The sequence below is a fragment of the Pyxicephalus adspersus genome, chromosome 7, assembly GCF_032062135.1.
Source record: "Pyxicephalus adspersus chromosome 7, UCB_Pads_2.0, whole genome shotgun sequence".
NCBI lineage: Eukaryota > Metazoa > Chordata > Amphibia > Anura > Pyxicephalidae > Pyxicephalus > Pyxicephalus adspersus.
Genome location: NC_092864.1, coordinates 3,401,191 through 3,412,851, shown reverse-complemented (window position 1 = coordinate 3,412,851; position 11,661 = coordinate 3,401,191). Strand labels below are relative to the sequence as shown.

General features: G+C 39.4%; 1 protein-coding gene and 1 long non-coding RNA gene across 2 annotated transcripts in view; both read right to left on the bottom strand.

Moving 5' to 3' along the window:
- The window catches only part of LOC140334867 (uncharacterized), a 2,756-nt gene extending 1,604 nt beyond the window's left edge, over window positions 1–1,152 (bottom strand). Inside the window, exons 1-2 of the long non-coding RNA XR_011921626.1 lie at window positions 995–1,152; window positions 652–846 (exon numbers count right to left, since the gene is read on the bottom strand). This is a non-coding gene — a long non-coding RNA (uncharacterized lncRNA). The remainder of the gene's footprint in view (window positions 1–651; window positions 847–994) is intronic.
- A 2,674-nt stretch (window positions 1,153–3,826) lies between these two features.
- Window positions 3,827–8,400, bottom strand: LOC140334693 (microfibril-associated glycoprotein 4-like). Its single transcript, XM_072416934.1, has 5 exons — window positions 8,258–8,400; window positions 7,898–7,995; window positions 6,971–7,125; window positions 5,387–5,483; window positions 3,827–4,236 (listed from the first exon to the last, which is right to left on the bottom strand). The coding sequence occupies exons 2-5, from the start codon at window positions 7,986–7,988 to the stop codon at window positions 3,827–3,829; spliced, it is 753 nt and encodes a 250-aa protein (XP_072273035.1). The 5' UTR covers window positions 7,989–7,995; window positions 8,258–8,400.
- Between the last annotated feature and the right edge of the window lie 3,261 nt (window positions 8,401–11,661).

The following is an 11,661-nucleotide window of genomic DNA, read 5'->3' as shown; positions in this document are numbered from 1 at the left end:
AACAATATCTCCCTATTCGATCGAATAGCTGTCGAATCGAAAATTGTAAGATATTCAACCAACACGAGTCATGACTCCCAGGCTTTCCTTACCAAGGGCAAACGGAATAGAGGGCTCTAGTGAAGGGGCAGCCAAGATCAGGTACTGGGTAGGTAACTAGCAAGGAACAAGGTCGAGACAGACTGAGGTAAGGGCAGGCAGCAAGTGAAGAACAAGGGTCAGGGCAGAGGGAAAGGCAGGAAGCATGGTCGAGGTCAGGAATTCTAAAAGGACAACATAGTATAGAGTATAGCTGAGCTAGGTCTCAGGTAGCAATCTGAGGATCCACCAACCAGAGCATTGAACAAGAGGGGTATAAATAAGACTGTCAGCCATTGGCCGAGATTGTAACCAGGAACTAATCTACTCATTGGCTGAAGCACATCTCAGAGCAAGTGCAGGAGATGCTGAGAAAGTCTATCAATGCACAGATGTGCAAGTTGCTGGACTGATGATCTGAGGGCAGAGTGTTAACAGAACCACAATTGTAGACATAACATGCATATAGCATTCTGATCAGAATATACCATCTCATCACTGGCCTAGCAATGTGATAAATGCTAAAGTTAAGGCTTTATTAAGAAAAAAATCAAATGAAGGTTTAATGCATACCAGCAGGTTTGGTTGGATCGCCCTCTTTAAACTCCTCCATATAAAGTTTGTAACCGTCTTCCTCAGGGTCAACCGCTAGACGAGAGAGGGCAAAGTTTTCATAGGTCACAAAACGATCAACATCATCCCAGTCCACCAAGTTGATTCGCAGGCGGTAGGTCTTTTTTAGAGTTAGGCGGTGGATATTCTGCAAGCCTGATGTAATGAAACATCCGTCAGTTAAAATCATATATATCAAAATGTTCCTTATTTTTGGTGTACTCTCCATTAATCTACTCGAAAATAATATACAAAGAATATGATTACAATTGGTTGTGGAGTGAACATAGACTAAAGCATTTACCCAACCAATACTCTCCATCTGCTCTTCCAAATCCGGCATTATACTCTTTCCAACCCCGATAAAAGCTTACTTTTCCATCAAACCTCTTCTGAAAGACCTGAAATGAGAAGCTTAGGTCAGATTAATTTACTGATTTTTTTGTTATCTTTTGGTATTTCTATAACATTGATCTACCTATTACAAAAGAAATGCATCAAAAATATATTTTCACTTGTTTATGTATATATGAAAAGTGTCCATTATAAACCAACTAAACATAAAGGTGATCTAAAGTCTCAAACCTCACATATAGAATTAAAGTGGTACTATAGTTCCACACCCAAACATTATCAAGGGATGATTTTTGTTCTAGTTCATTCTTTATTAGACAAACTTCAAAGAGTTCTTAACTAAAATAAGTGAAAGAGCAGTTAATAAATAATATGTTACTTCTAAGGAGGACTGGCGGAAACATCTTTGTCTAGTAAATAGTTTGCTTCTTACCTTCCTAGTTTTTAGATCCTTAACAGATTACCGTTTTCTAATTATGATTGAAGCACATGTTCTGTGATTTTAATAAAAAAAAATTATTGTTCCTTTTTACCTTATTTGAATGACCTACAGTTATTAATTAGTTTTTTTTTGTGATGAAACTAACTTAGTAAAAATAATTAAAATCATAGAACAGCTCATACTGCAATCATAGGTTTTTTTTACCCAATCTTTAACTACAATGCATTTCTCCAAACTTTTAGCAAAAGTCTGCAAATTTCATGAAACTACTAATATAAATCATTTTCTCAGTTTTGCTTTGTCCCACAAAAAAATAAACTAGCAATAATAATAAAAAACAAGTTTTGGTACACTTTATATTACTGTAATATATATTACTATACTCTACTGTACATTAATATGTTATACATTCATATAAGGTATAATAATATAGTATAAATTTACTATACTGAATTATCCTATACTATAGAAAACTGTAATATAAAAAAAATATCTGTTATCATTTACTATGCTGTATATTGTTATACTATATATTACTATACTGTACAATACTTTACTATATACTTTACATATTATGCATAATATATCTTATACTGTATATAACTCCATTATATTTTTTATTCTTATATTGTATTTTTTACTATACTATATATTTCGATACTATACTGTACATATATACTGCTATACATAATACTATTATGCTATATAACTATGTTATATTATATACTATAAATTCCTATATTGTATTCTAATACATATATATTTACTGTAATATTTTTTTTAGTATATACTTTAAATATTTACTAAAGCATACCATATCATATAATTTTTTACTATACTGTATATAACTATAATATATAAATCTATGTTATATATTATTATATTTTACTTTACTATATGATATACTGATCCCCAGGGCACTAGAGGTTAATTAACCTTCCGTGCCGGGGATCGCACACTGTTCTCAATTCATTGAGAAGATCCCCGGCATTACAGGTTAATTACCTCTAGTGTCCCGGGATCACAGTGGACTCTCAAGGCTGCATTCAGTCTTGCAGCCCTGGGAATCCTGTTTGCCATACCCAGCACTGGAGGTTAAATGGGGACAAGTCTCCGCATTTAAAACCTCTAGTGCTCCTTAATTTATTTATTTTTCATTTCTTTTTTTCCTTCTAGCACAGCACCTTGCCTTGCTGCTCTCCATGTTTTATACTCCAGGGACCACTACATTTCCGGACTCTGGTCCATGCATGTGCGGAGAGCGGTGTGTAACTCAAAGAGGAAGAAACTTCCCCCAGAGTGACGTCATGATGCCAGATCCCCCAGAGACACAACCTACCCACTGCGTTCCATACAGGAGACAAGGTTTTTACATTTAAATTGTAAATAAATAAATACTTATAATTATAAATTTCCGGCCTGTTCCACCCCCCACAACGCATGCACGACACCTGCACACACGTTGCATACCCGTCCGGCATCTGCATCCCCCAGCCTCGCGCCTCCAATGCTCATAGGCCGGGATGCGAGGCTGTGAGAGGAAGATGCAGGGCATTGCCAACGGGACACCTATGCCAGCTGGGCATCACCAAGTGGACTTAGATGCCAGGCCGGCATCGCTGGAGGACACCACGATCCCATAAGGACCAGGTGAGTCCTCAATGCCACCCCGAGTGTGGCTCGGGGGTATCGTTTTCTGCAAGTCACACTTGGGAATACCACAAGCATATACTATTAGGGTAGAATTTACAAAAGTACACAGATTTCACAAGGAAGCCCTTAATGATGGATCGCTCTGCAATGACATCCTGTATGTTATGAAATTAGTTCCAATACTGTGGTCAGAAGTACAAACTGCAAAAAACCCAAAGGACGCCCATTTACTTATGTCAACCCTCTGTAAAAGATGGGGGGCGGCGTACCAATGGGGTCACCTGACATAGGCTGACTTTTGCAGGTGCCCACTAAATCTGAACAGGGATCGGAACTCAGATTGCTCATATTCTTCAGGTCAGAATAGGTAAATTTTGAGTCAGAATCAACTCCATGTGAAGTTCTCTATATATAAGTAATAAAAATGTGTTCTTGCTTTGAAATAACCTTTGTTTCTTCTGGCTGAACCCTAAAGGGCAGATACAAATCTGCAATGTCAGCGTCCTGCCTGTGTCCTCTATGTCCCATGATTCTTTGCACTTTGTGTTATGGTTTGTGGGTGTTGCACATGTAGTCTCAGCACAATGGGGTGACTACAATTAAACCATTCTGTCTAGAGCATGAATTGTAGTTCTCTGCAATGGATAAAAGTTATTTACGGGGAGTAATTTAACACAGATTTGAAACTCAGAAGAAATGAATAAAAGCAATTTGTTCAATATGGCACCACAACACACTGAACAGTAGAGGCCAACTCAAAAACAGCACAAAGCAATGACTGCTATTGTCAGCAGAGTCCAATGAGATTTGAACGTTACAGTCACATGACAGGTAAATAGAGAGCCTAACACTAGTGGTAAAGCATTGATTCTCATTTGAACATAGTAAAGTATTTTCCATACCAGCAGGTCTGTTTGGATATCCCTCAGTAAACCCCTCAAAGTAAAGCTTGTAGCCATCTTCTTCTGGATCAATGGCCAGACGAGAAATGGAGAAGTTTTCATAGGTCGCATAACGAGTTTTATTGTCCCAATCAACCAGGTCAATCCGGAGATAATAAGTTTTCTTGAGGGTTAGGAGGTGAATGTTCTGCAGTCCTGAATAAGGGAAAACCAAAGCAGTCAACCCAGAAATGGATTATGGCAGAATGGGGCCCTAGGTAATTATCAGCTATGTCTCCCTATCATTTGATTTGAAATTATTCAAGATTCCATAAGGCACATGGATTGTCTATACTGGCATGTTCCGAAGATACCAACTTCCTAAAAGTCGATTCTGTTTTATGAAGTGATAAAGAGGTACACAGCACTCACTAGACCTGCTATTTCTCTCATTTGCAGCAGAAGTTTGAAGATTCTTGCTGGACCCATGAACATTGCCCAGGCTCCAATCTTATGTCACTTCATGGATGAGTCAACCTTAGAAAAATACATAGGAGTGACCAAACCCACTAGCTCAGGGCATTTATTAATCATCCTTCTAGTTTTGCATACATTGTATGGAGAAAAAATTGTGCACACCCCTTACAAATGATGGGGTTTAGGTGTCCCCAGCAAAGGCATTTGGTAATCCCACAAAGACATTGTGGACTATTGTGCTTTTCCAGCTTTGTGGTCTCAGTTTGATGAAGGCCGTGCTTTTTTTCCAGCATGGCTGTGCCCCAGGGTACAACTCCAGGTCCATAAAGATATGATGTCTGCACTCTGTTTTGGAGGAAGAGTCTCCTGCACAGGACCTCAATGCTACTGATCACCTTTGGGATGAATTGGAATGGTGATCCAGGGCTTTTTATCCAACATCAGCATCCAACCTCCCACATGGGGCTAATTCCAATTTATGGAGAGAAGAGTGGTTGGTGGTATAGCTAGAGGAGGTTCAATGGGATTGACATGGGATGTTCAACAATCTCATATAGGTGTGATGGTCAGATGTCTATGATGTTTAACCATATAATGTAATTTAATGGCTGGACAGCGCTTAAATCATAAAAAAATAGGTAACCATAAAAGGTAGCTAAAGTTTTGTTGAAGGAATCCATCAATTGATTAAATGATGGCATTTTGTTCCTCCTATCTGGGGTTCTAGAAAAGTCTTTAGTGGACAATTATTTTTAAACCAAAGCTCCAAGGTGTACTCTTGCCCTGGGCAATTAGTATTAACATACCTAGTATCAGATATATATTTTCAGCTGATTTAAGTTCATGGGAAGGTTTTAGACATATGGAAGATTGTGTCTCAATCATTTACCTAACCAGTACTCTCCATCTGCTCTTCCAAATCCGGCTTTATACTCCTTCCAACCTCGGTAAAAGTCCACCTTTCCATCAAACCTCTTCTGAAAGACCTGAAATGAGACAATTTACATGTTGATTGACATTCCGCTGTATATCAAGCCTAATTTATTTTTTGTGGGACCAGTTTAGAATTACTGTTGGGTTTTTGCAGCTATATGGGGCTTATTTTTCTATTGAGACAACAGTTGTACCGAACACGAAATTAGTATAAAACATAACAAAGAAAAAAACAAAAATCCAATATAAATAAATGATTGGAAGCAGTGGGTACATCTATGTACTTTCTAGAATGGTGATAATATTTAAAGATAACAGTCAGCCCAATTTAACATGCATACATCTGGATGGGCCTAGGAGAAGATTAGTAAGTGGGGTAGATGAGGGGAAGTCTCTCCAATGAAGCACCAGATGCCAATAAAATACTGACAAGAGATTTATTCTGCCTACCTACTGTCACATTTACCACAGGCAGCAGTTCTGACTCTGGACATGCCTCTGTTTCGCTTAATCGGCTTGCCATTAAGGAAATAGCCTCTTGAACATCCCTGGCTATATTGCTAGCTCAGACACAGTACTCAGCATTTGCGCAACGCATCTCCACTGGTGCCGAGCTCTGTTGAGCTAGTTCCTATACACCTGTTACTTAATTCAGTGTTTCCTCTGTCCAGCTTCTGTGTTAACCCCTTGTTGCCCAGTCAGTTGTTTCCAGCCCATTCCCTTGTGTTGTTCCAGTGTTCCTTTAAGTCTATGGATATACCAGAGTCACCTGTGCCTCCTGTTGCTTCCAGTGTCTCTTGTGTTTCCTGTGTCTGTAGTGGCCCCTGTGTCACTGGTGTCTGTGTAATGGATCCCTGGTAATTGACCCCTGGCTTGTGACCTGTCCTCTCTTGTTTGCTGTCTGCCTTGACCCTGGTCTTCCTCGACTATTCTGCAACTTTGTGATTTGGTACTGTGTATCACCCTGCCCACCTTGGTGTGCCCAAGGACCGCTACCGTGCGGTAACCAGCAGCACAACATCCTCACCATCAGAGGCTCTGGAGAAGACCTGGTTACTGCTTAGACTCTGAGCCTTGGCCCTTCTCAGGGCTCGCACCAGCTCCGTGCAAGCCATAGCCCACCCTAGTGACCCCGTCTTCCCAAGTGTGACACCTACCCCTTAGCCACCCTTACACACCACTTATTGTTACTCTTCCTTCACTTGATCCTCTCCAATTTTTTACATTTACAGTAATATAACTGCAAAACCTTAACACATTCCATGATACCACGTTGACTGGATGAAGCTAAATGAGCTCTTTGTGTGTGTAAAAATATTGAAAAATGTTCTCTGAAACACAATGGATATCAAGAAGATGCTTAGGTGAGCAACAAAACATCTTCAACATTACAGAAGAAGTCTGAATGTGAATTAACACCATTAGATGTACTCTACTGGAGAAGTGAGACCCTTCACTGACATACGACACAAGACATTTTAGTATAGTTGAGAGGATGGTGAGGGTTGAGATCAGAGTTGGGTTAGTTGATCGTACTCACTGTCCAAGGTCCATCTGTTCCGGTCATATCACAGTACACCGGTATGGGGGTTGGGATTCCTCCAGGGTAGATGAGATATACTCCATCTGTTTTCAGACCTTGCGCGTACACATCAGAGCAGTCATGAGGGTGACAGCCATCGGAACAAATATTAACTGGAAATGGAGAATGGAAGATCATCAAAGTGGACCCAAACTCAAAAACTGAAGACCTTAAAAAAATCTACCCAAAATAGAATCTACTTCCTGGCGAATGAGACATTCATCTTCTATAGCCTCATTGTCTATGGCTGTTTTGGGCTTCCTCCATTACATTTGTCATTGGGAAAGATCTGACTCGAAGAAGCAAATCCTTGCTCCTTTATCAGAGGGTCCTTCTTCACATAGAGACATATTGCAGAACAAGACATTATATATTAGTGATGAAAGATCAGCTGCAGGAGGCCTACTATCAATAATGGGGATTGGCTCTATGTTCTCAATTTTTTGGAGCAGAAGTACAAAGTTGAGTTCCTTGGTGTATGGACAACTAATTTGTTTTAGTAATATGTAGGGAAGGGTCTTTGTTGTGCTGACCATTGCCACCAAGAGGATGGCAATGGTCAGCATGAGGATAAATCTTGCACTGGGGCAAATATTCTAAGAAATGATTTCCTATAACAAAAATGATTTCACTATCACAAAATTTACAAATAAGTTATCCAAAGCAAACAATAAATGTTTGGGCTTTACAAAGACTTCATATAAACCCAGATGAGGTATTGTAGGCGTTTCAACCCTAAACATTTTGGGTTGGGTTTTGTGGAGAGACAACAAATAATTGTCTGAATGGGTTAAGAGATCAGCTCTTGTGTATATGCCTTGTTCAATATTTGAATGCAAACGGAAACAAAAGCAATAAAGACCATTCTAGTCTAATTTCACCTACTGTTATCTTGGTTGATCGGCTCTTTGGCAGCCTGGCAGGCTTTGGGTATAATGAGGAGGAAGAAGGCGAAGAGGGTCAGAGAAGGCCACATCCTCCACCTGGAAAAAAAGACACATTTAGTACCTTCCAAACCAAGGAAATGAACATGATGATCATGGAAATGTTTAGCTAGCACACCCAATAGCCCTATTGCAAAAACTGTATATATGTACATCTAGCTCCATCCACCTTCTCACCCCCTGGGCTATCACCGTGAGTGTCTGGAGGTCCCTTGACTCCACCAAGTCTATGGACATGCAACACAACCTTGTGTCCTTCATGATGTCAGACAAAATATACACAATAGCTGTAAATACTCACAGAAAACACAGCCTGGGTTCCTCTATGGTAAATTCTCCGTAACACGCAGCCGGTGGATATGCTGGGTTGTGTTCTGGTCTGAACACCCAATATTATATATACAGTATGAGTCTGCACGTCACAATGGAACCTTGTTTAATACACAACGCAACCCTTTTCAGGATGAATGACTTCCCTATTAAAACAATGTTCTGTATATTCTGATGCTCAAATAAAAGAATAGGGAAGTGTTATTACTTATTACTGAAACTTATTACTACCTTGAGGGTTATAATGTAAGAAAAATGTAAGAAAAAAGTATTACTGATTGTTAAAATTGATTGAAATGTAATTTTCTTTATTGTGAGAATACAACAAATATATTTATATATAAATAGACTGTGACAGGGTGTCCCATGGCTGGGAAAATCATGGATGGGGTCCCTTGCTGAAGTGTTCTATCTTTTAATGGCTCCAGAAAATGGAATGGTGGTTTTGCTATACAATAGGCTCCTATGGAAAGTCTATGATAAGAGTCATGGAGTGGGCCAAGGAAAAGTTGGGAGGGCCACCCTTGGCCACCCAATCCATGTCCGAGTCTTTCCTTGGACTGAGAAAGCACAGTGCTCCAATAGGAGGACTAGGGGTTGGCTTTTTGGAGCTCAATGGCTTCCCAAAGATTGAAGGAGCTCCGGAGACAACCACTGGGGATTAAATGGCCAAGTTTCCTTTCTGCAAAAGCACTTCTGATGTTGCAAGTCTGATGCTATGACCAATCCCATAATACATATGCACAGTGATTAATAAAATGGTGCAAAAACACAATGCACATAAAATGTAATAGATAAACCAGAAGTATAAAATAATCAAATTCTTATGAAAACAATGGCAGTAACACATCTCCTGCTTGGGGGCTTCACTCATTCTACTATAGGTAGGGGGGACATAGTTGTCACCCAGATTTTAAACACATCTTAATTTCTATATCACCATTACATGGAACCTAATGGGATTTATCAAGGAAAGATTAATTCTTTGTATTTTTTTGTTCACATTATATAAACCCAAAGATGCAGGAGTTGCAAAGCAGGAGACAACTGCTCCTCACCACATAACAGGAATTACCCGAACATAGACCTTGATTGTAGGAGGTTTCCTATAGCTCCAACCCTTCCTCCTTCTACCAGTAAGAAAACAGCCACTGCATGACTGATTGCAAATGTCAGCTGTCTTATGGTATTGAAGGTAATATTGGAAAATGGGGACTGTAAGGTCATAAAGGGATGGGCATGGTGAACAATAATACTAAGGTTGTCTGTGGCATTTAAACTATGTTCAGTTGGCACTAAGGGGCCCAATGTGTGCCAAGAAAATACCTCCCTCACCATTACACCAACACCAGCCTGAACCGGTGATACAAGGCATTCATTGTTTCATGTTGTTGGTGGCAAATTCTGACCCTCCCAGCAGAAATCAAGACTCTTTAGACCAACCAACATTTTTCCAGTTTTCCTATTTCCAATTTTGGTGAGCCCTTGTGAATTGTGGCCCCAGGTGCCCGTGTTGTGGCTACATGATGCAGCCCCTCTTTTTCAAGGCTGGAGGTGTTGCGTGTTCTGAGAACTTTTCTGCAGACCTCGATGGGTAGTTATTGGTTATTTAAGTTTGTGCTGCCAGTCTAGTGTAGTTGCCAGTTGCCAGATCTGGAGATTGGATAATCTGCTACTATATAATTGTATACTTGTATATACATTTACCACCAATGATACTTAGGAATCCTCTCACCCTTTATAAGAAAGGAAAAAGGTAAAATATTTGATTTACTTACCCCAGCTTCATTTGAGCATTTACCTTACCCTTATACTTATATCTCATTTACCCTGATAGATATACAAATTGGTACTTACCAGCAGCACCTAAGAAAGTCTTAATTTAAATACCCTCTTTATTATATACTACCCTTTTTCTGACTTTATTAATTCCCATTTACACTAATATTCCACATTATACTTTCACATTTCCTCTCATGAGAACTTTAACAAATCTTCTACCAGCACCTATATCCAGTAACTTTGTATTGCAGTACCCAGAAGTTACTTCTTATCATGATTCCTGTTTATTGAAAAATGTATTTTTAACCGCATTCAATGATTACATTATATTCTTTTTAGATATACCTCTTTGGTTATCACACGCACCCCTGAGGAAGCCATTTAAAGCGAAACGCGTTGGTTTAGAGGTATTGCATTTGATTTATACATGTGCTGAATACCCAAATCTTATTTCTGGGTATGAAAACTGTGCCAAGACAAAGAAACATTCACAGAGGCACATTTCTGTGTTATTTTCTCTTTGTGAGAGGAATATTTATAGAGCATACAACACTATTTTGTTTTATATACGTACTTGTGATTTATATGGATATGTCTTTGACTGTTGTATGATTTTGTATTATAACTTGAATTAGGAATACACACACCTCACTTGGCCTAATAAAAAACCTGCATTCTGTTGGTTTTAAATTATTCTATATATTGTCAGTCTAGAACCAATCTAGTCATTCTCCCCTTCCATCAACAAGGTACTTTCACCCAGAGATCTGCCACCATTGGGTATTTTCCCCTTTTGTAATCATTTTCTGCAAACCCCAGAGATGGTTGTGGGTGAAAAGCAGAAATAGAAGTTTCTGAAATACTCAAACCAGCCTGCCTGACTACAACAACCATGCAACGTTCATTCCCAGCTTGAATTTCAGCAGGCCTTCCTGACAATGTCTACATGCTGGAATGCATAAGGTTGCTGTCATGTGATTGGTTGATTAGATATTGGGGCGATTAAACAGTTTAACAGGTGTCCCTCCCCTTCCACTAGCAGGATAGATCTGGTGAATGATGATTGGCCCCCGTCAGAGCTGGAAGGAGAGCGGTTGGACATATCTAAGCTCCAGGTTGTGGAGTTGTTTGTTGATAAACCATTAATAGCAGTCACGTCAGAGAATTTGTTGAGTTTATTTATAACTAACTGTATTGTGTTGGTGCAGATTTGGCTGTTGTTACAATGATGGACAAGCAGCATCACCTCAAGAACATCTTAAGTGTTGGTTTATGCAACCAGGCTGAACACTAGAGGGCAGCAGAATGGCTACAATGTCATCCTATATGAAAACTACATCTCCCATAATTCCTTGCACTGTGTGTCATAGATGGGGGTGGTCAGAGTTGTAGTCCCAGCTTTGTACTGTACTATGGAGGGGCGACAAATAAAGACATTCTGAATGGAGTTTGAATTGTAGCCACAGGCATTGAGAATATACAGCTCTCTATTAAGTTTAAAAGGGATTTATTGGGCTAACTAAATTTTAAGAACTGCAGGAGGATGGAATTTGTGATCAGGCTTCTTTTTTTCTTTAGAGACACTTTAGGAGG